At 59.9% G+C, this 16900-nt stretch overlaps 6 protein-coding genes across 7 annotated transcripts; 3 read left to right on the top strand and 3 right to left on the bottom strand.

Moving 5' to 3' along the window:
* Positions 1-131: 131 nt before the first annotated feature.
* On the top strand, positions 132-2359 carry SDRG_06628 (the record flags this gene model as incomplete). 2 transcript variants are annotated; one of them, XM_008612419.1, is made up of 6 exons in its annotated part: positions 138-617; positions 666-845; positions 892-1011; positions 1064-1341; positions 1395-2269; positions 2325-2359. In XM_008612419.1, exons 1-5 carry the CDS (start codon positions 177-179, stop codon positions 2017-2019), a joined length of 1644 nt encoding a protein of 547 aa, XP_008610641.1. In that variant the 5' UTR covers positions 138-176. The 2 variants fall into 2 exon arrangements, with proteins under 2 accessions (XP_008610640.1, XP_008610641.1); XM_008612418.1 differs by lacking the exon at positions 2325-2359 and having other exon boundaries at positions 132-617; positions 1395-2019.
* SDRG_06627 (hypothetical protein) lies at positions 2220-5809 on the bottom strand. The gene is made up of 10 exons (XM_008612417.1): positions 4883-5809; positions 4700-4832; positions 4595-4653; positions 4220-4545; positions 4059-4173; positions 3877-4010; positions 3361-3827; positions 3253-3315; positions 3034-3194; positions 2220-2986 (listed from the first exon to the last, which is right to left on the bottom strand). Exons 1-10 carry the CDS (start codon positions 5756-5758, stop codon positions 2363-2365), a joined length of 2958 nt encoding a protein of 985 aa, XP_008610639.1. The 5' UTR covers positions 5759-5809; the 3' UTR covers positions 2220-2362.
* A 186-nt stretch (positions 5810-5995) lies between these two features.
* On the bottom strand, positions 5996-7514 carry SDRG_06626 (hypothetical protein). Its single transcript, XM_008612416.1, has one exon. The coding sequence runs from the start codon at positions 7490-7492 to the stop codon at positions 6050-6052; it is 1443 nt and encodes a 480-aa protein (XP_008610638.1). The 5' UTR covers positions 7493-7514; the 3' UTR covers positions 5996-6049.
* Positions 7515-8091: 577 nt separating this feature from the next.
* Positions 8092-13129, top strand: SDRG_06625 (hypothetical protein). The gene is made up of 22 exons (XM_008612415.1): positions 8092-8215; positions 8261-8339; positions 8387-8462; positions 8509-8685; positions 8731-8773; positions 8822-8934; positions 8982-9119; positions 9166-9264; positions 9313-9405; positions 9452-9535; positions 9582-9677; positions 9719-9797; positions 9838-10091; positions 10133-10202; positions 10251-10480; positions 10528-10697; positions 10762-11380; positions 11426-11563; positions 11606-11695; positions 11743-11818; positions 11877-11961; positions 12001-13129. Exons 1-22 carry the CDS (start codon positions 8134-8136, stop codon positions 13031-13033), a joined length of 3924 nt encoding a protein of 1307 aa, XP_008610637.1. The 5' UTR covers positions 8092-8133; the 3' UTR covers positions 13034-13129.
* A 429-nt stretch (positions 13130-13558) lies between these two features.
* On the top strand, positions 13559-15034 carry SDRG_06624 (hypothetical protein; the record flags this gene model as incomplete). Its single annotated transcript, XM_008612414.1, has 1 exon — positions 13559-15034. The coding sequence occupies one exon, from the start codon at positions 13559-13561 to the stop codon at positions 15032-15034; it is 1476 nt and encodes a 491-aa protein (XP_008610636.1).
* A 34-nt stretch (positions 15035-15068) lies between these two features.
* Positions 15069-16794, bottom strand: SDRG_06623 (hypothetical protein). Its single transcript, XM_008612413.1, has 3 exons — positions 16722-16794; positions 15424-16678; positions 15069-15377 (listed from the first exon to the last, which is right to left on the bottom strand). Exons 1-3 carry the CDS (start codon positions 16722-16724, stop codon positions 15124-15126), a joined length of 1512 nt encoding a protein of 503 aa, XP_008610635.1. The 5' UTR covers positions 16725-16794; the 3' UTR covers positions 15069-15123.
* Positions 16795-16900: the final 106 nt, after the last annotated feature.

Genomic DNA, 16900 nt, shown 5'->3' with positions numbered 1-16900 from the left:
GCTGACGTTGAAGTTGCTTGGTCCTTTCGGGTTTCTCCCATTTTTAAGCTGGGCAAAACCTCTTTATCCCGGATGCAACGCGGGCAAAACCCTGTTATCCGGACGACTCGTGGATTTCGAAACGGCGTTCGATGCCATGGGAATTCTCTGGCCGCGGAATCGGCCACGTTTGGAAGATGGCATTTCCGAATCCCATCATGACGACGACCCGCGTGCTCCTCGACGACTACCGCAACGTGCTCATCCGCCAGGAAGAGACGATCATCTTTGCGCTCATCGAGCGCGCCCAGTTTGCGCGCAACGATGCCATCTACCGCCAGCGCGCCGAGGCCACGCCGTCGCTGCGCGAGTTCAAGGGCAAGTACAACAGCTTCCAAGGCAGCTTCCTCGACTTTCTCCTCAGTGGCACCGAGAAGCTGCACGCGCTCAACCGCCGGTACACGGCGCCGGACGAGCACGCGTTCTTCCCGCAGCTCCTGCCCGAGCCAATGCTCCCGCCAGTCGCGTACCCAACCGTTCTCATTCCCAACGCGATCAACATCAACGACCAGATCATGAATGTCTACCTGCAAAAGATCCTCCCGCACATCACAGCCGACGTCGACGACTCGACCACGGTACAACATGACTCGCTTTGTCCATGTGCTGATGGCGTCGTGCTCTAGTATGGGTCGGCGGCCAATGCGGACGTTGCCGTGCTGCAAGCCTTGAGCAAGCGCATTCACTTTGGCAAGTTTATCGCCGAGGCCAAGTTCCAGGCCGAGACAGACAAGTACACGGCGCTCATCCGCAACAACGACGCTACGGGCATCATGGCGGCGCTCACCAACGTCGTCGTCGAGGAGGTATCGCTGTCCGTTCGCTTCAGAGCTCAACTAATCTCGACATTAGAAAGTCGCCAAGCGCGTGTGCCTCAAGGCGTCCACGTACGGCCAGGACATTGACGGGGCGCCGACCACGGCAAGCGGGCACTGCAAGGTCGACCCGCAGCTCATCTCGGACCTCTACCTCGTACGCCATAGCCTTTTCTCTTGCATCGCACATCTCATGACCCTGTGTGCAGAATTTCGTCATGCCGTTGACCAAGGAAGTCCAAGTCGCGTACCTACTGCAGCGCCTCGAGCACGAGTCCGTGGCGTACGTCGGTCCGATCGGAAGCCTCTCGTTCACGGCCGCCGTCACGCACTTTGGCGCCTATGCGACGCCCAACTTTGCGGCGACGTCGACGACCGCCGACGTCTTCCAGAGCGTCGCCAACAACAAGACTGCGTACGGCGTCGTGGCGTTCGAGGACGCACAGACAGGCATCATCAAGGAGACCCAGCTGCGCTTGCTGCAGAGGTACATTCATGGCCCATTCACATAGCCTTTCTCATGGGGTTGCTGCCATGTAGCCAGCTCAAGATTGTGGCTGAGACGCTCGTGCTCGAACCGTTCCTTGTCGCTGCGCAGCATGCTATTCCGCCGGCCAGCGTGACGTCGATCTACCTCCCGGCGTCGGCCGAAGCCAGCTTTGGCACGGCGATCGACCGGCTATGGAGCACGGCCAAGGTCGTCGTTGTGGCGAGCGTCGAGGAGGCCGCGCGCCGCGCGCTTGAGGAAACGACGGCGCTGGCCATCACGACCAATGACGCAGCCACGGCGTTTGGCTTGTCGCACCACGTGGAGATGCCGGCGTCGTCCTGGACAAGCGCGCCGCCGTCGACATCGATGCGGTTCCTCGTCATTGGGAAAGCGTGCAGCTCGCCGACGGGCCGGGACAAGACGTGCATCAGCATGAGCGTCAAGCACCAAGTCGGGTCGCTCCTCTCGGCATTGCAAGTCTTCAAGGACAACGGCGTCAACATGACGCGCCTCGAGTCGATCCCGCGCGTCGGGAACGCATGGGACTATGATTTCTTCGTCGAGCTCGACGGCCACCGCGACGACGCGCACATTCGCGCGGCCATGGAGCAAATGAAGCTGCACACGAACCACGTCCAAGACTTTGGCTCATTCCCGGCCGTGCAGCATGTCTAAGTCTATCAGCAGCGTATTCGAATGTCTCGTCATGGGGGTGCGTCATTTCGCAGCTTGCAGCGTGAGGTATGGCGTCTCGTAGAGCCACCTCCGGTCCAAAGGCGCTTCGAGTAGCGAAAATATGCGTCAAGAAGTGATCGACGCTACTTAGATGGACGAGGTTGGTCCACTCTAGTCGCGCGAGCAATGCTGCGTAAACAGTGATGATTGAGCGCTAGCAACCAGCACGTAGGGACAAGACTCGTCGCAGGTATATGTACATCGTTTCTATAGCCTCATTCTGAGTAGGGCTTGGGCTATGGTAGCGGTGTGAGAGTCAAAATAAAAAAACTGCTTGGGGAATCTACTTGCCGCCTTGGCTGCCGCGGTTGACCTGCCCGAGGAACTCGGCGTACGAGTACGTGCCGCCGTTGAAGCTTGCGCGATCTTCGACAAGCTTCCAGAAGAAGCGACCTTCGCCTTGCGCGCCTTCGTGCAGCACGTGGAGCTTGAGGAAGGCCGGGCGGTCTTCGCGGATCGCTGAGAAAATGTTGTGCAGGCGCGTGCCAAGGTCGTCTGTGGGTTCGACAAGCTGGAGTTGGCGCGGGTCCACGCCGTCGATGGTGTCGGTGCCAAAGAGGCTCTGGAGGAAGCGAGGCGAGACGTTGCGGCCGAGCCAGAGGTGCAGCGACACCGTGTCGTCCAGCAAGAAGGCGCCTTCCGTGTTGAGCCGGTCCACCGAGAGGTTGACCACGGGCGGCAGCTGGATCTGTTGCGCACCGGCCGTCGTCACGCCCGGCGGGAGTTCGCCTTCGGCGATAGGCAGGCCGGCTTCTTGGGGCATCTCGAGGAGCGAGAAGAGGCGCGGGTAAATAAACGTCCGGGACAGCGTCACCGAGAGGTTGTTGAGCGTATACTGCGTCGCCGACCGCTCGTCCGAGCCAATGTCGTTGCCGCCGCGGAACGCCGGGTTCTTCATGAGCGACATCTAACACCCGACGTGTTAGCACTTGGTATAACAAAAGATAGCCGTACCATGTAGAGCGGCAGGAGCTGCAGCGACGTCGGCAGCTGGAGCTGGTAGCCACCTGCAACGCTGCCACCGTACGTGCGGTAGGCCCGGGCCACGTCGGACGCGACAGCTTGGAGCTTGTTGCGGGCGTTTGGTAAACCTGTCTTGAGCGCGACTTCCAGCGCTATCATCGCCGATAAGAACATTTTTGATCACCGCCAGGTTCCTCGTCGTGTTCGTACCGCTCTTGGCAACGAGGTTGCACATGGCGTCCATGTCGACCGCGTGAAAGAGGTCGGCATACGCTACATGTCGCCGCGTGAGGTGCCGTTACGACCATTATTGAATACCTTTGACGACGGGAATCGCAGTCGTGTGCACACGAATGCGCCGCTCGCCGGACGACGTCGTGTAGAGCACGGCGGCTTGGATCGAGATCGTGTTGGACGTCAAGAGCGTGTCGCTGTGCTCGAGTTCCACGCCAAACGCCGCGTCCGCGTGAACGCTGGGCACCGCAAGGAGGTCGGGGCCGCGCAAAAACGAGTTGCCATAGTAGTTGCTGAAGCGCATGCCTTTCGTGCACCGCAGTCGCAGAATCGCCTCCCAGCCCGTCTCGCGCGTCAAGCAGCGACCGAGCTCCGTCGCAAACTTGTGGCCATCGACGGGCGCGGAAAAGTTGAGGTAGTAGAAGAGCTGTCCGCCAGAGTACTTTGAGAGCGGCGCGAGCGATGCCACGTCCGTGTACTGCGGCGCAAAGAGGAACGTGTCGACGCTGACTTGCTGCCGGCAAAACTCGATCGCGTTCTTGCGGTAAAACCTACCGATACAGGCCGTCAAGCGACGCCATTGCGTATACGTTGACGTACGTGTCAACAGGGTTGAGCAGAGACTGCTCCTTCTCCGAACCGAGGAGGCGCGGGTCGTCGCGGTGCTTGAGCGCGCCCTGGCCCGTCGTCGGCAGCGAGCTCTGGAACACGAGCATCTTGCCCCCCAGTGCCGTCTACCATAAGAAAATGAAATCTTAGTGGTCGAGCGCATCGTGGCGCACCATGAGACGGAAGGCGGCGCGAATCGCCGGGCCCAAGCACGTGTCGGGGTTGCGCGTGCCTTGGTGCATACGCGGCAGCATCTCCAGTAAGCTCTCAATCACATCCCGCGAGTCGCTATGTTAGAGATATGAGCTTCATGCTGCCAAGAGATGGAGCAAACCTGAGGTTGACGAGGAGCTCGTCCGGGATCGGAATGAAGAGCTCGTTGATGTCGGGGACGACCATCATCTGCGGCGCCTTCAAGCCGGCCTTGAGGTTGTAGAAATGCACGTGGCTGTCGTAGGTAATCAAGCCAAAGCGCGTGCGTCCTTCGCCCGGAAGGTTGTCGAGCTGTGCCAAGATGGTTTCGGCGGCCACTTGCACCATGCCACTCGCCACCGCTTGCGCCGAGACGTCGACGACAAACACAAATGCCGGCGGAATCGGCGGGCGCACCGTGTACTCGGACGGCGCAATGATCTCGACACTGCCGCGAAGCTCCGGACGCTACGCAAAAAGCCTCGTCTCATGCCCGAGCAAACTCGCGGCATCGTACCTCGTCAATGTCGTGGCGGACGCCGTTTGCATTCAGATGGCAAAAGTACGAGCTCGGGACTAGGAGGCGCAACTCAATTTTCAGTTTTGAGATTCAGGTCCGTACCGTCGTTCGCGATGCCGCAGAGGTTGCAGCGCCACCGGCGACCGTTGTCCATCCACTGAATGTACGGGTTGATGTACGCGCGGCACGACTTGCAGCGCACGACGCCCGACGCGCCAAAGTTGACCACCGGCAGCTAGCAACATTGAGTTTGAGATTCATATCCCTTCCGATTGAGTTTCGTACCTCCTTGCCGTCCTCGGGCTCGGCCAGCGGCTGGAGCACGAGACCGTAAGGCAGCGCCGACTTGGTTGCGTGCTCTTGCGAATGGGCGACAGCATTGACGGTCATACGAAGATAGCGCGGGTCGCACGGCGCAGCCAGGACGGGGGCGTGCGTCTGCGCCATCATCGGCTGCTGCGCAGCGTAGTTGCCTTGGTTAAAGTCGCCGCTCGGGAGCGCAGTACCACGTGTCGCTTGAGGGTAGCTACCGGGCGCCTGCATTGCCGGCGGGTAGCTCCGCAACGGCTGTAGCGGCGAGGGTCCGTGGCTCGTGGGCTGGTGCTGCGGCTGCATTTGGTGCATCATCGTGGGCGGCCCTTGGCCCATCGGAGGGTAGCTTCCAGGTGCCTGGTTCATCGGCGGCGGTTGGTTCATCGGCGGCGCGTGACCCATCGGTGGTGCTCGTGGCGGCCCCGCAGGCTGAACGGCCATACGTCCAAACGCTTGATGCAGCTCTTGTGGCGGACCACTCGCTCCCTGTGGCGTGGCAAACTGTCCGTGGGGAGGCTGTTGCGGTGGTGCTTGCATCGCAGGCGGTCCTTGCGCAGCAAAAGCTTGGGGTGGGCCTTGCGCAAACGCTGGCGGAGCAGGTCGGCCAAACGGCTGGGGCGGACCACTCAATTGGCCTTGCGACAGTGGACCCGACGCTTGCCGACCGAACGCCGCTTGTGGCGGTCCGCCAGACAGAGGCGCATTTTGCGATGGCGGGCCAAAGGACCGCGGCTGCGCGGCCGGGTTGAACGGCGCCGCGCCGTTGGAGCGCGGACCGCCGGACGACGGCGCTGCGGGGTTGAAGGGGCGGAAGCCGCCCGGCGGTTGCGACTGGAACTGCTGCTGCATCGACGTCGCGTTGAAGCACCGGCAAATTGAACTCTGCGTGACGGCGTCAAATGACTGCAGTAACGATGTCGTGGGCGCGGATTGGTCCAAATTGTCAATATTCCGAATTTTATCCAATCGCGCTTCCAGATCATGGCCACGACATCAAAAACACGCACTTTCTTTCCGACAGTGCTGGTAGCCTCGCTGGTAAACCGCCGCTTCCCAGCCAACGCCAACGCGCACCAGAGTACGAGATGTGGTGTAGTACTCGTATCTGGCACGAGATTAACTTAGCGCTTTCTATACAGTCTATGGCAGAACCTGGAACGGGACCATGACGACGCGTGGCATCGGGCGCAAGGCAGGCGGCCGCGTGGTATCGATCGCTGGCGTGCGGTTGGCGCCGACTTGGTGCTGCAGAAGTAGCTTGGCGTGCATGCTGCCTGCGTCGTCGCGCGTCGTCGGTGGTTTGTAGCTCTCGAGGGCGTCGGCCACGTCGATGCGAATGTCAATCTCGGTGATGTCGAACGTCTTGTATGCGCACGTAAGCACGGCCTGGAGACGGAGCTGTCCGCGGGCCTCAAAATGCCCGCAGAGGCCGCGCACGTCGTCGCGGAGCAGCGCCGGGAGCTTGGTCGCGTCCGTGATCGTGACCCAAAAAACCGTGTGGAACGCAATCGTGTGGTCGTTCATGGGCCGGCACTGCTCGATAGTCGAGTGGTCGATGCGGACGCAGGCGGCGGCGGCCCGGAAGAGCGCGGCGACGTCGCGGATGCTCCGGTCGAACGCGTTGTGCGTAAGCGCGTGGGTGTCGGCGAAGGCGCCGACGCCGCACGGGTACATGACGCGCGATTGGAAGAGGTAGGCCATGGACGCGACGCGCAGCTCGATACGCCGCCCAAGCACGTCGTCGGTCGGGTTCAATTGGCGCTCTCCGTTGGTCGCAATGCAGCGGCTAAGGCGCGTGCGGAGGTAGCTCAAGTACTCTTTCCGGCATCGCTCAATGTCCCGCTTGAGCTGGACGAGCTCAAAGTTGTGCTTGCGCTGCGCCCAGCTGGTCGCAAACGACGTTTTGACCGGCGCTTCGAGCGGGATCGTGTGCTCGCCGAGGCCGCGCAGCCGGCGCCCGTCGTTGAGCCGCCGCCGCTTCCCGCTGCTGGACCCGTCGTCACCGATCGTCGAGCCGTCCGTCGACTGGACGCGAGACGATGACGCGCTGCTCGAGACGCTGGCCGACCCGTCATCGTCCGCGACCGGGTCCGACGCGGCGAGCGACTCGATGATCGCTACCGTTTCGCGCGAGAGGAGCGAGAGGTCCGTGCGGTGGGTTTTTTGGTGCTCCTTCAAGCGCTCGATGGCCTGCCGGACGCGCGGGTCGGCCTGCAGCGCGCGGACGTCAGAGGGCGATGGGAGCGGCATTGGGCCCTTCTGTCGCTCCTGGAGTTGGACCAAAAGCGGCTTGTGGAGCGATGGCGGCTGCGGGCGGAGCGCGGGGAGGCGGTGGACGGTGGTTGCGAGGCTCGGGAGCGGCGCGTGCGTCCGGAGCGAGAGCAAGGACGACACAATGTCTCTGTCGACGCGCGGCTTCTTGTTGGGCATCTCGTCGTAGTGAGCCACCATCGTATATCTGTGCGACACGGAGTCGAATGCAAAGTCACTGCCAACAACGACGAAGAAGATCGAGACAGGCTTCAACCGCCCTTTCCCCTGCCTTGCATCTTCCAGTCCATGACGCCACCACGCAAAAGTCATCCAACAGCAGCAACCAACGACCAGCTTTTCGCGAGTGTGATGGGCAATCCACGCGGTTTTCAAAAATACACGCGAGTAGCTTCATGGCGACAGCGACGGCGCAACAACCAAACCCCGGTACGCGCATGGGCGGCATGGGCGGCCATGCCAGCGCCGGCGATTTCCTTCTCGGTCCTCGCTCCTCGGTCGCGCTTGTGGTGGCTACGCGCCGAGTACTGTACGTATGTACGCTGCAGGCTGCTCGTGCCAGTCTGTTGTCGCGGGTCCTGATTCGAGTGCGGGGGATCGGCGAGCCTTGCAGGCAATGACGGCGGCTACTTGAATCCAAACGTTCAGCTACTACTCTTTGCTTCTATACACACTTCTCCAAACGTGTCGTGGCGCGCGTCGGCAGTAGTACTGCGCGCGGTGTCTCGTCGTAGTATCGCATCGACTTGCACGAACGTTCCCGCCACCTTCGTCGATCCAAAGCCGCAAAATTGGCTGCCATTTTTGCGTGTTGTCGCATCGCGGTCTATACGTGGCACGCGGAGCGGTCGTTTTGCATGGCTTCTCCGAATCGCTCTGTTGCCCGACATTGCCACGTCGGAAACGGTTGAGAAAGGTCGGACCCGTTAAAACTTCGTGGCGGTTTTCACATCATGGGCGACAACGTCCAGGTCGCGGTGCGCGTCCGGCCCTTCAATGAGCGCGAGCGGGGCATGAACAGCACGTCCTGCATACGTACACTGCATCCATCGTATGTCTAGGCCTCGAAGCATGTAGTAGGTATGGTCAAGGAGACGCAGCAGACGATCATCACCGACCCCGAGACCAACGTCGACAAGTCGTTCACGTTCGACTTTAGGTACATTCGACTAGCGAGAGGCGATGTGAAAGGCTGCTGTTTACTAGCTACGACTCGTTCTCACCACCCGGTGACCCGCAGCACGCTTCTCAGGACGTGGTCTGGGACGACCTCGGTATCAAGGTGCGTTCTCCGTCCTCCAATGACTTTAGATGACAAATTTGATCAGGTGCTTGAGCACGCGTGGACAGGCTTCAACGTGAGCCTCTTTGCGTACGGCCAAACAGGCGCCGGCAAGTCCTTCTCGATGGTGGGGTACGGCGACGACAAGGGCATCATTCCCCGCGCGTCCCAAGTCATCTTCGAGCGCATCATGTCCAGCGACGCGGCCGAGATCATTTACAAAGTACGTTGTCACGGCGTCTTTTCCAACTCACGTCTCTTTGGTAAGGTGGAAGCAAGCATGATGGAGATCTACAACGAAAAAGTCAAAGGTGCTGCATCTCATTGCAAGGTCCGCTTTAACGATACTGCGGCTCTAGACCTCTTCAACCCGTCCTCGGACAACCTCAAGGTCCGTGACCACCCGAGCCAAGGGCCGTACGCCGACGGCCTCACGCGCAGCGCTGTCTCAACATACGAAGAAATCACCGCGGTAGCCCCAACACCCTCGGTTGCAACACCAGACGCAATGTTGTTTAGCTCATGGACGCTGGCATCATGGCGCGCACGACCGCGTCGACCAATATGAACGCAACGAGCTCGCGCGCGCACACGATCTTTCAGATCATCGTGACGCAGAGTCGCGTCGATCCAACGACCAACAAAATGACAGACAAAGTAGTATCCTATCCAAAACCATCCGAGGATACGATATGGCTATTAGGTGAGTCGGATCAATCTGATCGACTTGGCTGGCAGCGAGCGCGCGGCAAGCACGGGTGCTACTGGCGCGCGTCTAAAAGAAGGTGCAGCCATCAACCAGGTACGACGTGCGAGCTACTTGTGGGCGATGTGCGACGCGCCGTTGCAGTCGCTGTCGGCGCTTGGCAACTGCATCTCGGCGCTTGCCGACAATGCCAGTGGCAAGAAAAAGATACTCGTGCCCTACCGCAACTCCAAGCTGGTGATTAAGAGGATGCCCGAAGCAACAATAATATCTATATGTGTAGACGCACTTGCTCAAAGACTCGCTTGGCGGCAACGCCAAGACGATCATGATTGCCGCGCTCAGCCCCGCCAGCGTCAACTACGCCGTATTGCGAGGCGGCACGTACCCTAGCCCTAAGTGGCACGCCGTAGGAAACGCTGAGCACCCTTCGGTATGCGGACCGCGCCAAGCAAATCAAGAACCAAGCCGTCGTCAACGAAGACCCGAACCAGCTCCTGATCCGCCAAGTACGTTTCGGCTCGTATGGAAAAGACTGAGGGGTGTGTAGCTCAAGGAAGAGCTCGAGCAGCTTCGAAAGGCCATGATTGAGAACGGCGGTTTGGACGCTCGCCCTGGCTCGCGCATGAGTGCGTTTGCTATAATCGCGTTGGAGTCACATGTTTGTAGGCTCGCGGGACGAGGCGCACCGCCCCGACTCGCGCGGCGGCGAAGAAAAGACGGCCGAAGCGCTGCAAAAGGAGGAAGAGCTAGCTGCGATCCGCGAGCAGCTCGAGGAGAACCAGCGCTTATTGAAAGAGAGCGAAAAGTCCTGGACCGACCGGCTCAAGGAGACGGAAGAGCTCGCCAAGAAACGCGAGGACCAGCTGAAAGCGATTGGGCTTGCGACCAATGTGAACGACATTCGAGCCAAGGCCAAGACGGTACGCAACATGATATGGCAATTGCACACGGATGTACGCAGGAGCCGCACTTGATCAACCTCAACGAAGACCAGCAAATGAGCGAAAAGCTCTTCTACTTTATCACAATGGGTGCGCGCGAGACGAGGGATTCCCTACTACGTTCTTATATGTGCGTAGGGACCAACAAGGTCGGGCGCACCGACGCCGACGAGCCGCAATCGATCATTTTGGGCGGTCTCGGCATCCTCAAGCAGCACTGCGTCATTGAGCGCTCCGAAACTGCGCTCTCTATTTCAATACAGCCAGGCGCGAACGTCTATGTGAATGGCGAGCCAGTCAAAGACGGCGACATCCGCGAGTTCGCCCACAACGACCGCGTCACCTTGGGCAACGCCAACGTCCTTCGGGTACGTACAAGGCTGCGTTGTCATGTGTATTGACACGCCGCAATAAGGTGGTCATTCCAAGCGCGCGTGTCGAACCCGCACTCGACGAGACGATTTATGACTGGCAGTTTGCCATGAAGGAGCTCAACTGCAAACAAATGGATTTGAAAGAAGACAAGGGCGAGACTGACAAGGAGCTCGCGGAAATGGAGTCGCGTATCAAAGAGATGGAAGAGCGGTGCGATACGTTGCATCTCAATCTCAATCTGAAACGCTCTAATCTCAATCTGAAAACGCTCTAGAATGCGCGAAGAGCGCGAGGCCGCCGAGCGCAAGGTCCAAACACAAAAAGACGAGTGGGACGCGCACGTCAAGCAGATGCAAGACGACATGAAGCTGCAGGAGGCGAACTTGAAGCTCCAATTGCAGCAGTCCGAGGAGGGCGGCAACGTTGATAAGAGGAAGCTCGCGACGCAGCTCGCCGAACAAGAGACCAAACTGGCCGAAGAAATGGCCAAAGCCGAAGTCGCCTACGAAAAGAAGCAGCTCGAGCTCGTCGAGAAGCAGCGCGCGCTCGAAAAAAGCCTCCAGCTGCAAATGCTCGAGACCAAGCTCCTCGCGGAAAAGAAGGAGCGCGAGCAGGCCGAGCGCGCGCTCCTCTCGCAAGAGCTGCTGCATACGATCCCGCTCGTAAAGGAAGCCAACATGATCAGCGACGAGCTCCAAAAGCACGTGGGGTTTGCAGTCAAATTGCTTCCCACAAAGCCCGACTTGCACAGCACCGCGGTCGCGCTTGCCGACACGATTGGTACGGAAATCAAAATCCAAGTTTCGTTCCAGGACGCCGGCACGTACCGCACCGTGCTCTGGGACATTGAAAAGTTCAACAACATGATCTACGAGATGCGCGAGCTCTACCAAGTACGCAACTCTCGACTTTGAATCAACTTGATACAATACATGTAGGTATTTATCGAGCGCGGCCGGATGCTGGAAGCCGTCCACGTACCAGACGGCGGCATCGACCCGTTTTACGAGCCGCCGAGTCCGCAGCTCATTGGCCGGTCGTACATTTTTCTGAGCAGCCTTGTCTACGGACTCAAGGTACAACCTCTGTACCGCAGTGCGGCTGACCTTCGCGCGTAGATTACGGATACCTTGCCGATTCTCGACTCGCGCGGTGTCGTGTGTGGGAAGCTGCTCGTCGAGATCACACCAACTATATTGACCCACGCGGTGGGGTTTCTTTGATGCTGCAGTGACGAGAGTGCTGTGGACTATAGTGGCAAGAGCAGCAACGCAACTTGATTGCTGCCGGCGGCGAGCTCATTCCGGTGCCGACACTGCGGTCCTTCCCGAGTACTTCATCTTACACTATGCCGGATCCATACTGACAGATTTGTGATTTGTGTCGTAGATACGAACCTTCGCGTGCACTTTACCATCGTGTCGCTCGCGGGCATTCCCGGCAAGCTCTGCCGCGATGTCTTTGTCGCTTACAAGTAGTAGAAGGCATTGTATGTGGTGCTGACGTGGCGTAGGTGGTTTCATGACGAGACGAACCATGTCTCGGAGGTCTCGGCGACGCCGTCCGTGGACCCGCAGCTCAACTTTGTCGAGTGCCTCGAGACGCTAATTTCGGACGAGCTTGTGGCGTACCTCGAGTCGACGCCGGTCGAGGTATCCGTGTTTGGAAACGTACCGAGCAGCTCGCTCAAGACGCTGCCGCACGAAGTGCTGTCGCTCGAGGAGAAGAGTGGGAAGAAGGAAACAGTGGCCGAGTCGGTGGAGATGCTCCAAGACTCGCTGCACTCGGCGGAGATGCGCATGGAGATGCAGGAGAAACTCCTCGTCGACAACTCGATGGAGCTCGAGCACCACCACATTGAAGTCGACGGCCTCCGCTCGAGTCTTGTGACGGTCCAAGCCGAGCGAGACCAGCTCCTCGAGCTCGTCTCGCAGCTGCAAAAGACAAACCGCAACATGAAAGAGCAGCTCGGCGCCCGCGTCTACGAGTCTGAGTCGGCGCCGATGCAAAACACATCGAAAAATACCGTTGAATTGACAAGTGTGAGCTGCCAAACCGAGGACGAGCTACTGGCGTCGGACGACGGCCACAAGCACCGGCACCGGAAGCGAAAGAAGAAGGTCGTTGCCATCGAGACAACGGACGACACGAGCAGTGCGTTTGACAACTTAGCGATGGAAGGCTCACCCGTCGAGCCGTCCGAGCAGTCGAGTATGGACTGTACCGAGTCAGACATCGAGAAGCCAATGCCTTGCGCTCCAGAGCCACCACCAGTCGCCGCGCCCGCACCGGTACCCGAGGTCGAAGTGTCCGCGCCCGTAGCGGACGACGCACCGCCACCTAGTGGAGTGCCAGAGGCATCTCAGAGCAAACCGAGGGGCTCGGTCGTCGCCAAGAGCACCGCCAAGGTCCACGTTCTCAACGAAGTGCCGTCTGCACCGCCGAGAAGCCACCACTCGGTGAACGAAAAGCCGCTCGTCGTGGCGGTGGACACGGTCATTGCGACCCAGAAAGGCAAGGAGAAAGGCAAGTGTGTCGTTCAATAACTAACTTATTCACGCATCCGACATCGTCGCTCACTTTGGCAAAGATTCCATGTTGCACTTTCCACAATTAAAAACGCTTTCGGAAGTGCCTTTGAGTACAGTATGTGGGCACCATATATTATTTTATGCCACGTCAGCGCGAGTCCGACCTGATGGTACCGGTCGATGCGCAGGCTCTCAGTGTTCTTGTCGCCTCTGTGGGCCGGCCCAGGCTTCGATATACACGTCAAGATCGCGCCTCTTAGCCCAACTTGTCCTGATTCTTATTGCTTCGATACTAGTACGCAGCAGCGAGTTGCAAGAGAGGTGTCTCGTGCTGTCAAGGCGCGTCAGCACGTCGTGGCCGCTGCGTTGCACTTGGCTGCGCCACTCGCGTATCTTTGCAATCGTCGACAGAGACCTCTCTTAATCGATATTTAGGTGTCGACAATATGCACTATGGGAGGTTGGAAGGATTGGCTGGCCGCTCCAGTCTCTTGGGTTTTGTATGTCGGGGCTTCCTCGAGCTTCTCTCTTGAACAATGTATGGTGCATAATATGCCCTTGCCTGAAAAGGCAATATCCGGATACCGGTGGCATAATCAAGCTGTATACCAATCGTGTAAGTTTTCTGGCGCCGGTCTTTCGTCGCCCTCGTTCATTTCGCGCCTCGTCCGACGTCCCATGCTCGCGCTCCGGAGGACCCATCTCGTGGCGACGCACCTGCAGCGCCACCATGGCCAGCCGCGCGTCTTCCGCATCCTCTCGCTCTCGACGCGGACCGACTCGCAGCTCTCGTCGGTGGCCACGACGTCGCAGGTGACGGCCGCGACGACGCTCACGCTCTCGGAGCGCATTGGCATCTACAACCAGCTGGCCAAGGCGCGCCTGAGCGCGCTCGTGGTCGTGACGGCGGGCGCGGGCTTCTTTATGATGGGTGGACCCGTGTCGTGGGGCTCGTTTGCAGCACTGGCTGTCGGCACGTCCTTGGCGTCCGCGAGCGCCAACACGTTCAACCAGGCGTACGAGATCCGCACGGATGGCCTCATGAAGCGTACGATGTTGCGGCCGCTTGTACGTGGCACGATCACCAAGAACCATGCGCTTGCGTTCGGGGCTGCGACCGCGGTCTCGAGCACGGCGATCCTTGCTGCCGGTTGTAACCCGGTGACGGCGGGCTTGAGCCTCTTCAACATTGGCCTCTACTCGTGCATCTACACGCCGATGAAGCAAACGTCCGAGTGGAACACGTGGGTGGGCGCGCTCGTTGGTGCGATCCCGCCGGTCATGGGCGTCGCGGCGGCCAACGGCCTCGTCCTCTCGCCGGAAGCGCTCTTGACCGGGTCGGCGCTCTTCATGTGGCAGATGCCGCACTTCTTCGCGCTCAGCTGGCGTCTTCGCCACGACTATGCGCGTGGCGGCTACAAGATGATCCCATGCGCCGACCCGACCGGCGCGCGCACGGCCAGCGTCATCATGCGTTACGCCCTTGCGCTATCGACGATCCCGGTGGCCGCTGCGGCAACGGGCGCCACGAGTTACATGTTTGCTGTCGAAGGCCTTGGCATCAACGCGTACGCGGTGCACCTCGCGCGCCAGTTTTACAAGAACCCGTCGACGGCCAACGCCAACAAGGTGTTCTTCTGCTCGCTCTGGTACCTCCCCGCCGTGCTCGGCCTCATGGTCTTCCACAGTAAGAACTGGACCAAGGACGACGAAATCGTGGCCGAGACGGAGCGCCAAGCCGACGGCTCGATCTACGCGCTCCTCGAGAGCTCTGCGGCAACCCATGAAGGCGAGACGTTCCGGCCACTGCCGGTTGCCGACAAGCTCAAGGAGCTCGTGCTCTCGACCCGTGCGCAGCTCAAGGAAGTGTGTTTGCACGAGTACCTCTGGGCGAGCGCGGACAAGGACGCGGCGCTCAAGCAGGACGACACGCACCTCTTCTGCCCTGTGGTCGCGACCGACGCCGCCGTCGACACGACGCAGGCCCTCAAGGTCATGACTGAAAAGACCATGTAGACTGTACATCTCCCTATAAAGAATTCAAATTGCCTCCGTGTCCACGTGTACAACATGACTTATCAAAATACACAAATGGTCTATATAATCTACCATTTAATGCCAAAGGGATTGGCGAGCTCGAGCTTGGGCACGGCGTGGTACCGTGTGTGGAAGGCTGACCGCGCCTTCTCCCCAAACGGCGTGTCGTCGAGGTACGTTGCGTACAGGTGCGCGCACGCAGGGTTCGCGCTCGGCGCGCGCAGCGTCCGGTCCCGGAACGTAGCATACACCTTCTCAACCAGCGCTTTGTTGGCTTCTGCCGACTCGGGCTTGACTTGGCCGCCGCCGTTGAGACACCCGCCTGCGCACAGCATGCGTCGATATTATACGAACAAGGACTAGAGTACCTGGGCAGGCCATGATCTCGACAAAGTGGTACGGGCACTTGTTGCGCTTGATCTTCATGAGCACGGTTTGGATGTTGCGAAAGCCGTACGCGAGTGCAAACTTGAGCACTTCGCTGCCGTCGACAACCAGCGACACTTCGCGAAAGTCGGCGTTGCGGCCCTGCACATACGACAGCGGACCCTCGACATCGACATTGTAGAGCTCCTTGGCCGCGAAGCGAAAGATGTGCTCGAGGTACCCGCCGGCGCCAATCTCGCCGTCGGTCGCGCCCACGAGATGCGTGTCTTCGACGCCACTCCAGAGACGCTCGTCCGGCGTCAGCACCGCGTCCGGAAGCGCCGCCAAGTCGACATTGGCCTCAAGTAGCATGTCGAGGACCTCGGACGCCGCGAGGACGCAGTCGACGTCGCGCGTGTCGGTGGCCGCGTCCAAAAAATCGTTGCGCGACGCTTCGAGCTTCTTGTCGTAGCAGGGCATGACGGTGGCGTGGTAGACGCGGTCGGTTGGCTGGGAAAAGAGCCGCTTGACGAGCGTGCCCGTAATCTGCTGCGGCGACTTGGTCGTGCTAATGTACGGAAGCGCGTTGGCGTTGGACTTTTCTGCGTAGCAAACCCAGCCCGGGCACGCCGACGTGAGCATCGGCAGCGCGACGTGGGACGGCGGCTCGGCGCCAGCCTCGAGGTACTCGGTCTCGGTCGACGAGACTGCGCGCGACGACGGCGGGCGCTTCCACGGTACCGATGATTGGTTGCGGAGGCGCGTCACAAACTCGGCGCGTGCTTCGAGGAGCGCAATGTCGGCACTGCCCATTGTATCCAAGACGACATGGACGCCGAGGCTGCGGAAGAAGGTCACGAGCTTGAGGTGCGCCGCGTGCGCACTGAGGTTGAAGCGCACGGCGATGGACGCGCGCGCTTGGGGCGAAATGGTCACGACAAACTTGTCGTGCGCGCGCGCCGCAAGTGCGGCGCGGAACTCTTGCGCGCTCTGCTGCGAGATGAGAATCGTTTCCGCCGAGGTCACGCAGCCCGAGCACGCGAGGCAGTCGTTGAGCGAGACCATCGCCGTGTCGGCCGCCGAGCTCTTGATCAAGTCGGGCTCAATCGCGACTTGGTGGATCCCGCTGTAGATGTCGCTGTCGAGCGAGACCTTGGCCTTGCTCTCCTCGGCTTGCTTGCCCGCGAGGAAGAGCGGATTCACGCATGCTTGCGACGGCTGGATAAAGTCATTGAGATCGCCCAGGAAGACAGACGCCTACTGGAGCATGAGCTAACAGGATCAGGCACATGCGCTGCACCATGCTCGAGCTGCAAAGGAAGAAGGAAGGGTCAACACGCTGGCCGAATTCTGCGCTGGTTGGGCAATCGCGACCAAGCGACGTGATTGGCCAACGACCATTCATATGATCGAGTAAAACCTATTCGCAGGCGTTAAACCGTTTAACGCCACAGGTAGAAGGCTTTCCACGGGCAGTGA

This window comes from Saprolegnia diclina, assembly GCF_000281045.1.
Source record: "Saprolegnia diclina VS20 unplaced genomic scaffold supercont1.18, whole genome shotgun sequence".
In the NCBI taxonomy this organism is placed as follows: Eukaryota; Oomycota; class Saprolegniomycetes; order Saprolegniales; family Saprolegniaceae; genus Saprolegnia; species Saprolegnia diclina.
Note: the sequence above shows the minus strand (reverse complement) of the source record. Positions and strands in the feature narration are given on the sequence as shown.

What these genes read in the sequence shown, in the direction of transcription:
- SDRG_06626 (XM_008612416.1), bottom strand. Translation starts at nt 7,492, where the DNA reads ATGACTTTTGCGTGGTGGCGTCATGGACTGGAAGATGCAAGGCAGGGG.
- SDRG_06625 (XM_008612415.1), top strand. Translation starts at nt 8,134, where the DNA reads ATGGGCGACAACGTCCAGGTCGCGGTGCGCGTCCGGCCCTTCAATGAG. An exon ending in CATACGAAGAAATCACCGCG is followed by an intron (nt 8,935 to 8,981) that starts GTAGCCCCAACA and finishes AATGTTGTTTAG; the next exon opens with CTCATGGACGCTGGCATCAT. An exon ending in ATCAAAGAGATGGAAGAGCG is followed by an intron (nt 10,698 to 10,761) that starts GTGCGATACGTT and finishes AAAACGCTCTAG; the next exon opens with AATGCGCGAAGAGCGCGAGG.
- SDRG_06623 (XM_008612413.1), bottom strand. An exon ending in CGAGATCATGGCCTGCCCAG is followed by an intron (nt 15,378 to 15,423) that starts GTACTCTAGTCC and finishes TGCTGTGCGCAG; the next exon opens with GCGGGTGTCTCAACGGCGGC.
- SDRG_06627 (XM_008612417.1), bottom strand. Translation starts at nt 5,758, where the DNA reads ATGCAGCAGCAGTTCCAGTCGCAACCGCCGGGCGGCTTCCGCCCCTTC. An exon ending in CTGCGGCATCGCGAACGACG is followed by an intron (nt 4,654 to 4,699) that starts GTACGGACCTGA and finishes TGCGCCTCCTAG; the next exon opens with TCCCGAGCTCGTACTTTTGC. An exon ending in GAGCTCCTCGTCAACCTCAG is followed by an intron (nt 4,174 to 4,219) that starts GTTTGCTCCATC and finishes TCTCTAACATAG; the next exon opens with CGACTCGCGGGATGTGATTG.